At 35.4% G+C, this 19,005-nt stretch overlaps 1 protein-coding gene, 1 long non-coding RNA gene and 1 other non-coding gene across 4 annotated transcripts; 2 read left to right on the top strand and 1 right to left on the bottom strand.

Annotated features, from left to right (window-relative positions):
• Positions 1-1,631: 1,631 nt before the first annotated feature.
• LOC126617981 (uncharacterized) lies at positions 1,632-3,227 on the top strand. 2 transcript variants are annotated; one of them, XR_007621611.1, is made up of 4 exons: positions 1,632-1,840; positions 1,943-2,128; positions 2,318-2,390; positions 2,798-3,227. It is a non-coding gene; the product is annotated as an uncharacterized LOC126617981 (long non-coding RNA). The 2 variants fall into 2 exon arrangements; XR_007621610.1 differs by lacking the exon at positions 1,632-1,840 and having other exon boundaries at positions 1,851-2,128.
• Positions 3,228-10,369: 7,142 nt separating this feature from the next.
• Positions 10,370-12,176, top strand: LOC126619986 (protein FANTASTIC FOUR 3-like). The gene has a single exon (XM_050288442.1). It carries the CDS (start codon positions 10,565-10,567, stop codon positions 11,744-11,746), a length of 1,182 nt encoding a protein of 393 aa, XP_050144399.1. The 5' UTR covers positions 10,370-10,564; the 3' UTR covers positions 11,747-12,176.
• Positions 12,177-18,642: 6,466 nt separating this feature from the next.
• Positions 18,643-18,724, bottom strand: TRNAS-UGA (transfer RNA serine (anticodon UGA)). The gene has a single exon. It is a non-coding gene; the product is annotated as a tRNA-Ser (tRNA).
• Between the last annotated feature and the right edge of the window lie 281 nt (positions 18,725-19,005).

The raw sequence follows: 19,005 nt of genomic DNA, 5'->3' as shown, positions 1-19,005 counted from the left end.
ACCAAACCGCACTGACCTTAATCGGTTTGGCAATCAGTTTCCAAAATTCTTAGGGTGCAATTAACTGAACTAACCCACATAGATTTAATTTTAGTTTTTAATCATAACTAATATGTGTAGTAATATAAATGGTTAGTTATTTACAATTTACAGTGTTTTCATCACATGAAAACAAAACCTGATTAGTTTAAGAGTCCATTTGGAGAATAACATGGAGCACCATTTGGAGAAGGCACTGCTTTGGTCTCTCCTTGGGCTGCTTCATTTGTGCTTTCCTTTGAACAATCACTATTATTGTTGCTATGTTTTGTAGCTTTTGAGAGAGATTTTATGTATTTTCGTCTTTATGCAAATCGAAAACCAACCCAAATCAACCTACAACTATCAGTTAACCAACTTCATCTGTTTTAGAATTAGCTTGGTTGGTTTCGATTTGCAATTTTAACTCAACCAACTAAGTTGGTTTGGTTTTGATTTTGGCTCCAAACCAACCAAACCAACCCACACCCACCCTTGGTATATACTAAATAGCTCAAAAATAGCTTGAGCTTGATTTTGTACTTTAGCTTTTTACGTGAGCTCGTATAAAAAGCATGCCAAACCTAGCTTGAACTCCAGAGAAATTAACAAATGATCTAGAGCAGTGGGTAATTTGACTGATATACTCCTTTACAACCCTACGAACTCGAATAGTTCCACATTCACTGCAACCATGGTCTAAAATATCTATAATATCCCGATATTTCCATCGAAATTTCTATATTTTTGGACTACCGATATTTTTGTGGACTACCGATATTTACGATATCATTGATATTTTAGACCTTGCTAAGTCACTTATGTATCTTACCATGCAATGTATAAAGTGTAAAATATTGTATTAATTCATTATATATAAATGATTATGGTGTGTTTAAACTTCTTTCATTAATTACTATATATTTTCTACACTCACAATGTTTGTCAGCTCGCTATATAATCAAGTTAAATCAGTTATATCTATCATGCAATGCATTTCCTTCTAATTTTTTGTGATAAACTAATAGATAATTGACTAAATAAACATCCTGTAAAGTTTCAATAAAAATTTTCAAGTTTTTCTTATAATTTCCGTGGTTTTTATTCAATTTTTATCGATATCGATAATATCCCGATATTTTCATCAAAATTTCCGTGTTTTTAGATTACCGATATTTCCGATATCATCGATATTTTATACCTTGATTGCAACCAACAATAAAGGTTTTTTGTCTGGATGGTCGATGATGAAGCGCCAGATATGTTAAATAACTTTAGCATCTAAGGAGGAAAAGTAGTGCAAAATCTACGGCTTTGCTTCCTGATGTGGTAGTAGTACAATAATATCTTAAGTACTGTACGTGGATCCTCTTTGAAGGGTTTGGATCTTTGAGCAGGAGGTTTGAATCTTCCTGACCAAATAACAATGACCGTTCAATTTTGATTCAACGATTAAAAACAGATGATTTCTTTAAAAATTATAATAATTGTAACCGTTGAATCAAAATTTAACTATCCATGTTATCTGGTCAGGAGGATTCAGACCCTGTTGATCCAAATCCCTCTTCGAAATTCCGAATCGACCGATCATTATTTTACATTAGTCTAACAAGGGTTTTCAAGATCAAATGAACAGTGTTTGAGACCGAATTGTTAATGAGGCCGGCCCTTTGGGTGTTCAAATGACGGAAATATTCACCTAGGGTTAGGATCACACGGCTAGAATTAAAGGGTTGCAGGGCACTTTTGTCATCTTAATTTTGGGATTGGGATTGACGGTGAGGGCAGACGGAGAGGGACAGTGGCCATGCCACTTGCAGAGGTAGAGAGCGATAGAGAGAGATTTCGTGCGGATCTTTCGATTCGGGAGTAGGAGGGTGACATTGAGAGAAACCGAGAGAGAGAGAGAGAGAGAGAGAGAGAGAGAGAGAGATTTTGTGCGGATATTCGATTCGGGAGTGGGAGGGTGACAGTGAGAGAAATCGTCGGGACTGCAAGGAGAGAAAGAGAGAGGGAGGGGTGGGGGTGGCGAACAGTGGCAAGTTAGGTTCGTGCATGCGGGATTTGCTGTCCTTCGTCCATCCTGCGTCTGCATGTCCTTATTCACAAGGTAAGTAAACTCCCCTTATATTCGTGCATGTCCTGATTGAAAAGCCAAGAAATCATTTTGAAATCTTTTGTCTAGTGCTCATAGCCGCGTGTATGTTCTTCTCCAACCCTACCTCTCTTTCATTAACAAAGCTTGATAATTTGTTTTATTCAATTTTTGTTTGTTTGCTTGTGTTTTTGTTAATTGCAGCTGCCAATAGCAATTTTCCCAGTACACATGCCCTCGATGCAACTCACGCTACTGTTCCCTGCACCGCTACAAGGTATGCATGCTGATTTGTACATATTTTTATTTATTGTATTTTGTAATATTTAGCAAAATCAAACATTTGATCACCTTCTTTTGATTTTGGGTTTGGTGGGTTTGATGCGTACTGATATAAATTTATTTGGTTTTTTTTTTTATTTGAAATTGGTGATTGGATAACACGTTGGAATGTGAATTTTCATTCTTATATTCGTTATCCGTGAGTGTAAATACAGATGCGTAATAATATTGTTATACTTCTACTTGTCTTGGGTTTTTATACATTTTGTGTGTTTGCTTTGTCTTGTCTTGGAGTTGGATGCATTTGTGTGATGGATTGTGATTTGTTTGAAAATATCTTTAGTATGATGATTTTGAGTATAATGTGTTTTACTAATACTGTTTTTTTCTCCCTCTTTGTAGTCCAGTCGTGCAGAAGACATCTTCATTAACTGGTAACAGATGAAATCGTTTGCAGTAGAGGTTCTCGTGCAGATGAGGGAAAATACTGCAAGTAGAGAATAGATAATAGCTCAAGACACATGGAATGAGGGTGCAGGTAAACTGTACATATGCATCTGGAAAAAGTAAAAAGTAAAGGCGGGTTGGTTGTAGCTTCTCATTCTCACCACAACATTAAAAAGTAAAGGCGGGTTGGCTGTAGCTTCTCCTTCTCGCCACAACATAAAATACTTTTGAACTGCATTAAGCTGTTAATAAATTAAGCTTAAGCTATATTTTACTTATCAAGAATGGGTAAACTGTTTTAAATAGGAAAATTAAGTACTTATATCAGGTAAACTGTCAATTTTACAAAGTTTTCTGGTAAATTAGATATATAGTTTCATTCGAAGAGTTGAGGTGACCTTTACTTTTATTAACTTATATAGTATAATTGCTTCCCCTTTTCCCAATCTCTATATATCTGCTCAACTCTGGGTTAATTATTTGTTAGAAGGAATGTTTAATTGACTGATCAATGATGTCGATTCAATTTGAAGAAGAAATAGGACTTTTGTTTAATAGGGATTTGAAATAGAGATTAAGGCTCACATATGAGTAAGATGTCCCAATTATTCATTGATTCTTGGGTGCTACAGCATTTTTTTAGTTGCTTTGTGTGAAAACTAGTCATACTTGTTGCAGCTAATACACGCCAGCATCAAAACGTGGGCACATTTTCTAGTGTTCTATAAGATATCTATATCTCAGATAATTAACCAATTCTTTTTTACTTCCTAATTAAAACGTGAGTCACAATCACTATGTGGTCGCTTAGACCATCTCCAAAGGGTCGAAAATAGCCCGAAAACCGTTTCTAACCGAGGGCTAGTGGGTTCCACGAAATCTGAAAATGCCAACTGGTTGACCACTTTCAACCAACCAGCCCGCTAGCTAGCCTAATTTCTTTTTTCTTTTTCTTTTTTTTTGTTCTTTTCCATTGCCCAGCCCACTTTAGGGTTTAGGGCTTAGTTTTTTTTTTATGGTCCTAGCCCACTTTTTGTTTTTATGCCCAGCAACCTCTTTTTTTTTTGGACGTTTTTTCTTTTTAATTTCTAATTTTTTTCCTACACCATTTCTCACATATTTTTCACAATTTCATATTGGCTTATCTTATTTTATTTCAATTCTTCACATTCCATACTATAGCCCTTTGGCCCTCAGTTGGAGATGATTTTTTGTGACAAAGCTAAAACGAGCCCTTAGCCTTTTGGCCCTCGGTTGGAGATGGAGGCAAATATGACCATGTACTGTTCATTAAAATATTAATATCTTGAATGACCAGAAGACTAAAACGAGCCATTTGACCCTCGTTCGGTTGAATATGGTCTTATAGCTCATAAAAAAGCAACTAATAACCTAGACTCACAAAAAAAGTAAAATTTTATCTCGTTGCTCTTTCTTCGAAACTTCTTTTTTAAAGGAAAAGTCCCTATCAAATTACTAGGATAATTTTTTTTGAACTTTAACGAAAAGCTCCCGGTACTGTTCATTTTAACGAAAAACTATATTTTTACATTAAAAAGTCAATTCTAGTACTATTTATTTTATCTTTTATTTTGTCATTATCGTTAAAACTTAAAGTTTTCAAGCTTTTTTTATTAGTTTTTCTTTTTTTTTTTCAATTTAGTACCTTTTTGGATATCTAGATATTTGGGATATTTGCATACCTTTTAAGATTTTCATGTCGCACCAATGTTTCCCTTCGGTGGAAATTGTACTTGCCAAATGCCAATATCAATAGCTTACCTTTTACAAATACATAAGTTAGTGCTTCTGCTTAAGTTGGAAGGGTGACCCTTATTTTTACTTATTACATATTTATCTTAATTTTTGACTATCGAATCAAATGAATTGAAGAAAATCAATGACAAAAAATAGCAAGAGTGCGGAAATAGTAAAAACAGATGTGGGAATAGCACTACACAAGTCATAATGCATATGGAAAAACGCTTTTAGTTTAAGCAGTTAAAAATCATTTAACTATACATCAGAAGATCTTAAGTTTAATTCTTTCTTTCTTTTTCTCTCCCTCATGACACTTTTATGAAGAAAAAAAACCTATTCACATTATTTCAACGCATTTATTTTTTTATTAGTATTATGTATTTTCAAGACATAAAATTTCAATAACATCTTTTATTTATGGGATAACTTGATATAGATCCAATTTTGTGAGCCATTAGTAAGATTAGTCCACTTCATTGAAATAGGTCCAATAATTGAGATTCCACATATGCTTATTTGTGGTTTATACCATATGTACTCCTTAGGCTTACGAATTGTAGTAAATACACAAAATTTCTTAATTATGAGATTATTTGTGGTTTAACTAATACCTTAATTGTAATATTAGTTATAGCCATATAATCACCTCAACCCCCAGTCTGTTTCATCCCTCCTTTCCTTCTTCCACACAATTCCCTCTGTTAGATCATGGAATCAATCCTCCACTTTTTGGTCTCTTCATTTCATGGGTGATATTTTTGTGTTCTTCCCTCCAAATTTGTTCCTCTAATGGAGGTATATTATATCATATTTATATTTATATTTATATGTTCTGTCTTGTAGGTTCCCAAATTTTTTCTTCCAATACAAGAGGTAGTTTATTTTTTGTTTTGTAGGTAGATTATATCTGCTTTGCAGGTATAAAGCATCTTTCTTCCTATACAATAGGTAGTTGCTAGATTATATCGGTTTTGTTTTCTTCATAAATAATTGGTAGTTTGACACATCCTGACCCGAATTGTCCACTAAGACTCCGAATCGAGTTGTGTTGGCCGATACCTAGAAGGTGACGAAACCATAAAGTGTAGTGATGTGGAAAATGTAATGAATTTAAACCTAAAAGTGCATAAATGCAAGAGTGCGATGTGAGTGGGAATGAACTCATTTCACACGTGATGTCAGAGCATAAGTAAAGTACAGTAGAGTAGATTGAGAATCATACCATCGAAGGTAATCTCCAATACCAAGATTTGCCATGAATCCTCGTTGATGAGAAAGCTTAGCTATTAAAACCTGGAGGGGCGAAAAACAAGGGTTAGTGGGCCTGAAAATAAAGTTTTACTAAAAACCTTTTGAAAACGTTATAACCCCTCGTTGTAAAACCTGTTTAGTTTTCAGAAAATCATACTACGTATAAGTATGAAATCAAATGCAAATCGACAGTAAATGAAGAAATATTTCAAATCACTACTAATCAGCAGCAGCATAATAAAATCAGGTGCTCATCAATCTATGTTGACACATGAGTCGGAGTTGCCTAAGGCAACTAGTACGACTCATAAATCAATCTACAATAACATACTAGTCGGAGTTGCCTAATGCAACCTGTACGGGTCATAGGCAACCTGTACAACAGTGTCGGAGTTGCCTGCCTTTTATTGCAACATGTACGACAGTGTCGGAGTTGCAACATGTACAACAATGTCGGAGTTGCCTGCCTATTATCGCAACCTGTACAACAGTGTCGAAGTTGCCTATTATCGCAACCTGTATGACAGTGTCGGAGTTGCCTGCCTATTATCACAACCTGTATGACAGTGTTGGAGTTGCCTATTATATAAACATAGTCATGCCATAACTCAATCATTTCAAATAACACCATAAACTCACTTGAACTTACATGTGCGTCTCGCGTTCACCTTAGCACTTCCAAGCATTCACAACAATTATATGTAGGTAGTATGCATATGGAGATGCCCTAATGCAATCTAAAACTCAACCATATCATAGTATTTAAAAAAAAAAAAAATATATATATATATATATATATATATATATATATATAGGGTAAATTACATAGTACACCTCAGGTTTGAGGTCTATTACAATCTTATACAACATCTTTAAAACATTTCACTTTCATACCTCAAGTACTATTTTATTTCAATTTCATACAACCGTTAGATTTTCCATCCATGGATCTGTTAAATGCTGACGTGGCTGCCACATATATGACACGTGGCTGCCAAATGTCTGCCACGTGGCAAATAAAATAATTTTTTAATTTATAAAAAAAAACATATCTGCCACTTTTTTTTTTCTTCTCTCTTTCTTCTTCTTCTCTTTCTCTTTCTTCTTCTTCTTCTCTTTCTCTTTCTTCTTCTTCTGGGTTCGGACCCCTTTTTTTTTTTTTTTTTCCTTCTTCTTCTTCTTCCTCCTCCTCCTCCTCTTTCTTCTTCTCTTCTTCTTCTTCCTCCTTCTTCTTCTGGGTTCCGTCCTTTTTTTTTTTTTTCTCTTTCTATTTCTTCTTATTCTTCTCTTTCTCTTTCTTCTTCTTCTGGGTTCGGACCCTTTTTTTTTTTTTTTTTTTTCTTCTTCTTCTTCTCCCTCCTCATCTTCTTTCTTCTTCTCTTCTTCTTCTTCCTCCTTCTTCTTCTGGGTTCGGTCCCTTTTTTTTTTTTTTCTTCTTCTTCTTCCTCATCCTCCTCCTCTTTCTTCTTCTCTTCTTCTTCTTCCTCCTTCTTTTTCTGGGTTCAGTCCCCTTTTTTTTTTTTCTTCTTCTTCTTCTTCTTCCTCCTCCTCCTCCTCCTCCTCTTTCTTCTTCTTCCTCCTTCTTTTGAGTTCGGACCCCTTTCTTTTTTTTCTTCTTCTTCTTCTTTCTCCTCCCTCCTCTTTCTTCTTCTCTTCTTCTTCTTCCTCCTTCTTCTGTGTTCGGTCCCTTTCTTTTTCTTTTTTTTTCTTCTTCTTCTTCTTCCTCATCCTCCTCCTCTTTCTTTTTCTCTTCTCCTTCTTCCTCCTTTTTCTGGGTTCGGTCCCTTTTTTTTTTTTTTTTTTTCTTCTTCTTCTTCTTCTTCTTCCTCCTCCTCCTCCTCCTCCTCCTCCTCTTTCTTCTTCTTTCTCCTTCTTCTGGGTTCGGACCCCTTTTTTTTTTTTTTTCTTCTTCTTCTTCTTCTTCCTCCTCCTCCTCCTCCTCTTTCTTCTTCTTCCTCCTTCTTCTAGGTTCGGTCCCTTTTTTTTTTCTTCTTCCAATTTCAGGTTTTTAAAAAAAAATTTAAAAAATTATTTTATTTGCCACGTGGCAGACATTTGGCAGCCACGTGTCATATATGTGGCAGCCACGTCAGCATTTAACAGATCCATGGATGGAAAATCTAACGGTTGTATGAAATTGAAATAAAATAGTACTTGAGGTATGAAAGTGAAATGTTTTAAATATGTTGTATAAGATTGCAATAGACCTCAAACCTGAGGGGTTACTATGTAATTTACCCATATATATATATATATATGACATGGCATAAAATGCATAAATCAATTTAAAAGCATTTGTGGAACTATCAATCATATATATACACTATAAAAAGGGAAAGACCCACTCACCTGAAGTCTACGCTACAATTTCCTAGCACAAATATTGAGGCGTCACGAACCATCGTCGCCTGTGGCCAAGTCCAATTTGGCCGGAAAAAGCTTCAAATCGCCACGAATCTGTCGGAAACCCTAGAATGGGTGTTCATCGATTCGACTTCTCTGGTGTTCCAATGCCCCTATCACTGGTTGAGTCTTGATCCTGGGTCTAAGAGGAGTTGATTAAGGGTGGTGGTGGGTGGTGAAACTCTTCGAAAGGGAAGAATCGTCGTCAAGCACCTCCGGTGCTCCGGTGAAGTTCCTCGCGGGTTAGGACCTACAAATCCTCAAATATGGGTGGAGATGGTAGTTGGGAGGTTGTGGAAGAAGTTGCAGGTGTTGGATGTGGATGAATCAACGGAAAAATGGTGGATATCGACCATAAACAACTTGGGTCACCGGCGGTTTAGGTGTGCACGGGTTGAAAGGGAAGGGAAATAGTTTATCTCTCCTCTTCCAATTGGTCCTTTCTTTTTCCCCATCATTTCTGATTGGTTTTTTATTTCCTTGATGAAAGCTAATTGGCTTCATTCCCACAAGATGGGAGTTCAATTTATATAACTAACCAAATTCAAACGTCCGTAACTATACTGTTATAATCCAGACTCGTAACCGGCTTTCGCTTATACGTTCGTACCATCGAGTACTACGCAAATACGCCCAAAGAATGAGTCCTACGTCTCTCTAACCGAGGTTAACGAAGGTCAAAATCTTTGCCTCAAGGGGGCATTTTCGTAAAATCGCTAATTTAAAATTTATAAAACTTAAAATTGGAGACGGGTTGTCACATAGTTACTAGATAATATTTTAGTTTGAGTATTTAAATATTCAAAATTTAAAAACTGAATAAATGATAAAAAAATTAAAGAAATTAAATATTTTTATCTAGGGGTAAAATTGATATCAAAATATGTAATTAAATAACTGAACTCAGTCCTAAAAATTACCTATGTTTTTTGACCTAGATCCAAAAACCCCCTTATTGCGTTATTGGATTTTCATCAAAACCATGTTTTCTTCGTCGAAGATCAAAACCAATTTGATGAATTTGATAGAGATCTATTACCTTGAAAACTTAACCGAATATATAAAGCAGTGTGAAGGTCAAAGTACAAAAGGAAATTTTGACGGGCTGCATATATTGACTCAACGTAACATAACATCATTTACGTAAAATAATGATACACGTATGATTCATTCTCTTTATTAAAAATTACTTTGAAAAAATTAATTTGATTTAAAAGTTAGTTAGCTAATCATGAACAAAAGAAATTGACGGTATATCACTCATTATCATATTTTATAGAAAATGAGAAGGAGAGATGGAGAGAGAGAGAGAGAGAGAACGTGTGAGAGGAGTGGGAGGATTTTTTTTTAGTTTTTTTTTTTAAATATTAGAGGTATTGTAACATCACTCGTAGGTGATGTTTCAATAAAAAATAATAAAATTTGGACCTGTGAAATTACATTATTACCCATCATTTTTTTTGTGATAGAAGACTAAGTTGTCTTTTCACCCTTTTTTGATTGATAAAGAGGGTTTCATTAATTAGTAGAGATTTTAAGAATGACTAAATAGTCTATAAATTAGATAAATATTATAAAATTATATTTAAATAATAAATAAAGTAAACTATTTTGATTATTTTCAATTATACAATGAAATATTTATGGCACTGATGAATTACACGATGGTGGTCAGGGGAGGCTAAAAAGCCTCTGTGAATTTTCCTAGCCCTTGAAATAGTAGATTACAGTGATGAAACCACCGGCTGATCCTCTTTTACAAGCAAAATTTACGGTGGAATATTGATACCAATGACAATGCAGAATATCACTGGTATAAAACGAAATAAACTATAACCAAAAACGAAGGAAAAAGGGAGAGAAAAACAAGTAATTGTGAAGAGAAGATAGTGATGAGGATTGCGTTATGAAGACTGGTGGAAGATAATGGCAGATGTGAGCGAAGTCTGAGGCCATCTTACGTGGGACCCGGCATACTTTGCTCTCCTCTCTTTCACTACAGCTCATATAATTTTTCTTTCTTTTCGAACACTACCTTTTCCTTTCTTTCTTTTCGAACACCACCTTTTCCTTTCTTTCTTTTTTTTTCTTTTTCTTTTGTCACGCTGGCACTCTCGTCACCATTCTTCCCACTAGTACCACCGACTACTCTCTCTCTCCTCTCTCTCTCATCATGCATTTTGGTTGCCCTATCTTTGGCGAGAGGTCTATATTACTAATACCATTCGCACTCCTCTCCTTCCTCCCCATTTTTCCTTTACAAATCACAAAACCAAACCCTATTTCTTGCATTCGTCTTTCTCTTCTATGTACTACAACTCTCCTCTCCTCCTCCTCACCCTTCTATTCATTTCTCTACTGAATCTATATAAACATAATAAGTTTAGTAATTTTGTAATTGTATTAAATCCAATTATGATGATTAGCTTTTGTAGAAAGATCACCCCTCACTCTATCCTTGGCCTCACCACAGATACTACCCCCACAACAGCAACAACAAAAACCACCTCCGTTGATGCTCATGAAAAGCTCCCATTAAAATGCCACCGTTACATTTGGCCTTTAAGTTCTACAGGATCAGGAGGAGGAGGGTTACTAGGATTGGTCGCCGCAACCGATAACGATCGCATGAAAAGCCAACCCCTTGTTTTGGAATCTTCATCCATCAAATCATCATCATCCTCCTCCTCCGCCTCCTCCTCCTCCTCCTTCTCCTCCTCGTCATCAGACTCGTCACCGCCAGCTTTGTCACCGGTGGTGTTTGAATTTGGAACAAAGAGAGATCCAGGTGGGTTTGGGTTCATAGACAACATAGGAGGTGGTGTGGACGGCTTGATGTCGTGCACGGAAAGTCTAGGGTTTGAAAGCTCGGACGAGAGGCTGGTGGACGATCATCAGATCGTTGAAAGAATTAGCCATGTTCATGAGAAAGTTGATGAGAATGATCAAGATGGTATCGAGGAGGATGCATGTTTGAGGATGATGAGGCACTCGATTAAGAGAGCCCCGAAATGGACGAAGATGGGGGAGAGGAGAGTGGAGCCCATGAAGTTTCCTCCCCCGCTTTCATCATTGAATCAAAATGGACATCCAAGGTATTATCTGAGGCCTGAGAGGAAAGATGGGAGGTTGGAGCTTACGGAGGTGAGGATTTATAGGCCTGAGATTTTGAGAGCTTATCGTGAAGGTGGACGGTTGAGATTGCATCTTATTAGCCACGAACCTCACATCCAAGAAGAGGAAGAACCAATATTAGAACGCATAGAAGAAGAAGAAGAAGAATTTAATGATGAGGAGGAGGAAATAATTAATGAGGAGAAAGAGGAGGAGAGTGTTGGTGAGTGGAAGCTGAAGGTAGGAGGAGAAGGGTTTCGCCGGTGTCAAAATCTGGTGAACCGCCACCATGTCCATCACCACCACCACCACCACAACCACCACGGCAACTTGCCTGTGTGGAGCCAGCAGCAGCATTGCGTGACAACCAGGTGATGATAGCATGAGCTCATCACTTGGCTAGAAAATCAGGAAAACATGGCATGATGTTCAAGTGTCAGCGTTGAGAAGGAGGCAAGTGTGTACGTGTAGTTAATTAGGGCACCGTTTCCTAGCAATTAGGGTTTAAGGGTTCAACTTAATCATTTAATGGTAGAGTGGGAAAATGGCTTAACCAAGCTGGTTAAAGCAGTTTACTTTTCCCTCTACACCAAGATTGAATCAGTTCATTCGAAGTTTAGATGAATTTTTTTTTTTGTAGATTTCCTATTGTTTGTCAAAGTTAATGGTAGAGAGGGAATTTAGTAATTAGGAAGCTAGGTCATGTATGCTTCACGGTCGGTGTATTTTATCTTATGGATGCTTCGCGGTCGGTGTATTGTGAGTGTAAATGTAAAATAAATTGCATGGTTGACGTGTCTCAGAAGTTTTCTGCCAATTTAATGTGAAGACGGTGAGGAATCTATGCTGTTGACAGCAGGCAGGCTCTGCAGATGAAGGGCTCTGAAAACGCAGACCCGGAAGGCAGGAAATAAGATCATCTCCAACCAAATGGTTCAAAAAGTTAGAGGGCCGAAAATAATTCGAAAATCGTCTTCAACCGAGGATCAAGCCAAATGGCTTATAGGCCCCATTGGACAAAAAGGGCCAAAGGACCAACCGGCTGGTCTAAATCAGCCAACCCCAGGCCGGGTCACATGCTGACTTCATGATGACATCATATTTATTTTATTTTATTTACCTTTTTTTTTGAACTTTAACGAAAAGCATCCGGTACTGTTCACTTTAACGAAAAACCACATTTTTACACTAAAAAATCAATCCTGGTACTATTCATTTTACCCTTTATTTTGTCCTTATCATTAAAACTCAAAGTTTTCAAGCCCTTTTCATTAGTTTTCCTTTTTTTTTTTGGTAGGCCAAAATTTTCTAAAAAATATTTAATTATGGGTTTAGATTTTTTGGACCTTGGTCAAGGTTACTTCATTTTATAAGCATGTTTCCTTGCTCATTCATCTCCCACGGTTGATGTGGGACAATTATAATGGGTGTAGTTGTAATTCCTTTCATAAACATGTTCCTTTCACAATTTATTTTAAATATTTAATTATATTACATTTAATTTGTTTGGCCTTTTGGTCCTCGATTGGAGATGGTTTTTTGTGATAGGGCTAAAACGAGCCCTATAACCCTTTGGCCCTCGGTTGGAGATGGTAAGAAATATGGCTATGCGTTGTTCATTAAAATATTAATTTTTAGAGGATTAGAGGGCTAACAAACACAAAAGAATCAACTAGGCCACAATATTATGCATGTTATTATGCAGCATGCACTCTAATACTAGTCGATCGTGTAAACTTTGGTAACATATTGCATACGTGTTAATTTTGATTGGCTAGCTAGTTATAAACTAAACAAGGGTAATTCTCATTTTAAACTCAATTTTTTTTATTGTTTGAATTTTTTAATATCCATGTGGGGTCATATTGACACTTGGCATTCAGTCATTATCCACGTGGACGTCACGTCATGCGTTAATGGAGGTTCTGACGGAAAGCCTAACAAATCAAGAAAAAAACTTATCTATGAAAGTTTAAAAACTTTGATACTTCAAAGTAGTAAAGTGAGAATTACCCACTAAACAATGCTACGTACACTGCAAAAAAGAGTTTTTTTCGTGACAAAACTTCTCCAAGGTGAACCCGGTATTTGACAAAAAAGGTTATTTCTCCCAACAAAATTCAATATTATCAGACGAAAACTATACCGATGAAAGTTTAACATTATTCGGCAAATGATTTGTCTTTGTTATATTTTTTTAATTAATATTATATTTTTTAATTAATATTCTCAACCATTGCAAAGTAGAAAGATTTGTTGGCTTGAAGTCGTCCCTTCAATTTGGATCCCAACAAACTATTATTCCGTCATCAGTCATTATGAGATGCGAAATATTATATGTCTTGGAGAATTTTCGTCGCCATGGTAACTTTTATAGTCTCGCGAGCTTCATGGGATTCTTGTTGAAGTTAAGATATGCATAAGTCATTTATATAGGGGGGTTTTTGAACTTTAATCCCTCAAGAAGATTAAAACTTTTAAAAAAAAATCTGGTGTTAGATTAAATATTGATTTTAGTCCCTAATGTACCCTTAATTCAAAATAATTAATGTGCATCTTATTTAGTGTCTCCCATTAAATATTTAAATTTATTAATACACAAATTGTAATTTATTTTTTGACCAAAAAAGAGTTTTTTAATTTATTAATTTTATTTAACATTCTTTAAACTTGAAAGACTCAATTAATGAACCTAAATGTTAGTACCGAAATATATTATATTGAACTAATATATTTAAATGTTAGTACCGAAATGTATGTACCTAAATATATGCACCGAAATGTATTAATATTAAATTAATGTACCTAAATGTATGTACCAAAATGTATGCACTGAAATGTTAGTACCGAAAATGTATTATATTGAATTAATGTACCTAAATGTTTGTATCGAAATTTATGTACCGAAATGTGTGTACCTAAATGTATGCACCGAAATGTATTATAATGCATTTAATATACCTAAATGAAGAAGATAAAGTACATCAAAATATATTGTATAACAAAAATTAGTTTATCTAAATGTTCACAACAAAATATATTACAATGAATGAAATGAAAATAAAAATTATTATGAAATAAAATTAATACATTAAAAATTAGAAAGAAAAAGATAAATAATTAAAAAAATCAAAATATAATTAATAAATGAGGTTATTAATGTATTAGGGACTAAAATTAGATTTTGATCTTACTCATGGTTTTAATAAATATAGGTTAGAATGTTTTGAGTTGATTGTTCTTACTATATAAGATGAGCTTGAGATAATATTGTTATCACCACTAGTCAACTAGAAAAATGGATTGAGAGGGACATGTTGCGAGGTGACGTACAGATTAAGGACAAAAAATAAATAAATAAATAAAGGGACAAAATTAAAAGGGTTAGGGTTTTCTGGGGTGTATGTTGTTGAGTGCTACCATTAGGGAAGACTTCGACCAACAAAAAAAGGTCATTTGCCAGCTACAATATGATCACAGCACCCTAAGACACGTATATATATTAGTATATATCTAATTGTTGAAATATGTATGTTCGTTAGATGATCATTTTATTTGCGGATTTTGTTTTTTATTTTTTGTTTTTAAAATATTAAGAAATTATATTGGAGAAAGAGGTAAGACGAAGAGGGAGAAACAAAGATGAAAGAGAAAAAGTAAAATTTCGAAAGTAACTTACAGAGACTTTTGATTTTTAGTTTCCATGATTTATTTGTGTATTTCTTCTGCATCTCTTGAACTATATTTTCTTCGTTATTTTATCTGTCTTATTTCTCCAACGTATCTCTCTATCCCTAACGCAAAGATTAAATCAAAATCAAAATGGTTATCAAACGAACAATACATTTACAATTTAAGTTATAAGTTATCTAATTTATTATACCGTTCTTAATTTGTTACAGCATATTTAACTGATTATGGAATAGATTTCATTTATGTTGTAGCATGCTTTAAACAAGCTTTAAGCCTTCGTTGGTCATGTGTTCAAGGCTTCAAACATAAGATGTAGTATGAAAAACAAATTAGCTCACTCATGTACACGTACTAACGGCACATTTTACACATGCTTATTAATGATTCCTAACAATAATAACTCACAAAGTAAGTATGTTGTTGTTTTTACCATACTTGACCAATTCCGAAATTACTGAGCACCGATCAACGTTATACCGTCAAGGATCCAAAAAAGTTTCTCTCCAACCAGGAGGCCAATTACAGCGCGACACGTGTCGACATCAGAAGCCAATCATAGCGCGACATGTGTCAACATCAGAAGCCAATCACAACACGACATTTGTCAATGTTAGAATGAAACTAGAAACTCTCTTCTGTAAATAGAAATCATTCTCTCACAATATTTCCTAATGTCATTTGTACTAAATCACTCACTAGTACTCACTAAATGAGAGCTTGAACCTATGTACTTGTGTAAACCCTTCACAATTAATGAGAACTCCTCTACTCCGTGGACGTAGCCAATTTTGGTGAAGCACGTACATCTTGTGTTTGCTTCCCTGTCCCTATCCATTTACTTACTTATCCACACTAGTGACCGGAGCAATCTAGCGAAGGTCACAAACTTAACACTTTCTGTTGTACTAAAGTCCTCGCCGATTTTGTGCATCAACAGTTGTAATACTATAATAATCATCGATCTTTAATACTTTTGCATGGTTTAACTCATATTCATTAATGTATAAATACAAAAACAAATATCTTATTAGAGTTTGCATATATCTTTCTTATTTGACAATGTGTGTATGGTTGAAAGCTACATTTTCATATGTGTTGTTCCACTCACAAACCACAATTATTGGGCTGCTCTGTACATATATAACTTATATATTAGCCAGGAAGGACTAGGATATACATGAGAGTTGATTTTCACACATTTTTTTAGTTGTTCGTGCATACTTTTCTATTTTGATCATCAAATTGAATAAATAAAATGAAACAAGTATCATACAAGGATACACATGTGGGAGGAGAATAATGGTGTATGCTTATCCTTTTCATATATGATGATATAAAGAGAGTTTAGGATTCGGGAACAAACACGTTTTTTAACACACATTTTGATATCCATTTTGTCGGGTCTACTTCGAAATGTATTTTCACAATCTGAACCATCTATATTTTAGTACATCATTCATAGATCATCTACTAAGATGAAGAAACAATTTTCATCTCTAGTGTTGATACTCCCTAAAACACAAAAAGCTTAAACTGTTAGTTGTTAAGGGAAAAAAAATTGGTAGGGATCAAATATGCACCAAAGTGCATATACATAATTGATTTTTATCACTACGATAGAGCACCATATGTGAAAATATTTTGTGACCTTATACAAATTAATTCTCAGTATCACCAAGTTTTCTTATTCAGATGTTGCAACTGGCGAGATAAACATTTTTTCTACTGTAGTTAACTACATTGAAATATTTGAGAAATGAAGAGGAAATGGAGAGGAAAGAGTAATTGAGAAAAATGAACTAGAGAGAATTTAGATAGAGAAATATGAGACTTGTATATTGACTTAAAGAAATGAAAATTACACTATATTTTTATACTAGAAAACCTAACAACTCTAACCAAATACTAACTGTATTGCTAACTTGTACCCTTAGGCCGTGTTTGGTACATCGGATAGGACACCGGATAGGATTAATAATACGGAGTACGGTGTTTGGTGTCCGTTCGTATTAGATAACCACCGGATTAAACAATCCGGGCCCACCCCTTATATTCGGCTGATACCCGCTTAGTTATACCGCCCAAAACAACGGTATTATTTAGTCGGGTAGAAAGCACGCCTTTCTCGCTCTCTTCGTCCTCATCACTTTCGTCCCGAATCGTTTGCTCTCTCCATCTCGCATCGCTTGCAACTTCTCCTCCTCCTCCTTCTCTGTTCTGCCCTCCTACAACTTCTCCTCCTCTTTCTCTGTTCTGCTCTCCTGCAATATTTCTTTCAATTTTTCCTACAATTTTTCCCAGGTTCTCCTCCTCCTCCTCCTTCTCTGTTTCGCCCTTCTGCAACTTCTCCTCCTCCTCTTCTCTGTTCCGCCCTCCTACAATATTTCTTGCAATTTTTCCCAGGTTCTTCTCCTCCTCCTACTTCTCTGTTCCGCCCTCTTGCAATTTTTCTTCTTCTTCTCTCACTGTTCTGCCCTCCTCCTCTTACTTTTCTTCCAATTTTTTTTTCGCCCTTCTGCAACTTCTCCTCCTCCTCTTCTCTGTTCCGCCCTCCTACAATATTTCTTGCAATTTTTCCCAGGTTCTTCTCCTCCTCCTACTTCTATGTTTCGCCCTTCTGCAACTTCTCCTCCTCCTCTTCTCTGTTCCGCCTTCCTACAATATTTCTTGCAATTTTTCCCAGGTTCTTTTCCTCCTCCTACTTCTATGTTCCGCCCTTTTGCAATTTTTCTTCTTCTTCTCTCACTGTTCTGCCCTCCTCCTCTTACTTTTCTTCCAATTTTTTTTTTCAATTGATTGCAAATTTGTGTTTTAATTAAAATTTTAGGGTTTTCAGTTTTCAAATCTAAAAAAAATAAAATTTGATCTGTATGTTATTTTTTTGCTTGTGCGCCCTGAGTTGGGTATGTTGCAAATTCAAACCCAGTTGAAGAAATGGGTTAGGAGATTTTTCCAACTTCTTGTCTTTTTGGTGAATTCATAATATCATGCATACTAGGTTCGTGTGCTGGTTTGGCTGCAGGAAGGTCTGGAGAGCAGATCCAAGGATGAAATTCACTAGTAAATTTTATTTTATTTTCCTATTTTCTTGAATCATCAATTGTTTTATAAATTGTTTTATCCAATGGAGTGTTAAATCAAATTTGGAAGGTGGGTTTTGCTGGGTTTCTTGTTGCTGCCTTTGTGGTGGAGTTTGGTTGAGGGGAGCACACGAAGAAAAAGAAGGGAGAGAGAGAGGGAGGGAGGGAGTTTGTTTGGGGGGGGGGGGCTGTGATTTCAGTTTTTTTTTTAAATTTAATTTAATTTATATTTTTATTTTAAGTTTGATTCATCCGGTATAATATCAAACACAGTATAAATAATACGGTCATTAGTCCGATACTGCACCAAACGCCCGACTAATTTAGTCAGTACTATCCGGTGACTAATTATCCTATCCGACAGAAATAGTCAGTACAGTCCGAGCTGCCAAACGAGGCCTTAATATACATGTCATTTCCCAACGGAATTGATGTATTATTCATAAAAACAAAACAAAATAAAAAGTTCAAGGTGCCGAAAGTGGAAAATAATAATTTCGTCGACAGCAGGGTTCGAACCTGCGCGGGCGAAGCCCAACAGATTTCAAGTCTGTCTCCTTAACCACTCGGACATATCGACGTTTGTGGCAACCCTACCATAACAATAACTCCTAACCATCTCAATATGATTATTAAGCATATCGCATTTATTAATTTTGTCATTTTAATATTTTCCCTACTTCGTGTCTTGCTTTTTGTACTGGTTTGGTATTGAGATACTTTTATAAAAAGTGAGTATAAAAAAAGCTGAGCTCAAAAAGGTATTTGATAAACACTTAAAAACAACTTATTTTCATATTTTTTGATGAAAAAAAAAACAAAAAACGTGAAGTAGCAAAATGAGCTTATTCTCACAACACA

This window comes from Malus sylvestris, chromosome 4, assembly GCF_916048215.2.
Source record: "Malus sylvestris chromosome 4, drMalSylv7.2, whole genome shotgun sequence".
Classification (NCBI taxonomy): domain Eukaryota; kingdom Viridiplantae; phylum Streptophyta; class Magnoliopsida; order Rosales; family Rosaceae; genus Malus; species Malus sylvestris.
Note: the sequence above shows the minus strand (reverse complement) of the source record. Positions and strands in the feature narration are given on the sequence as shown.

Coding starts and splice junctions, on each gene's coding strand:
- LOC126619986 (XM_050288442.1), top strand. CDS start 10,565: ATGTACTACAACTCTCCTCTCCTCCTCCTCACCCTTCTATTCATTTCT.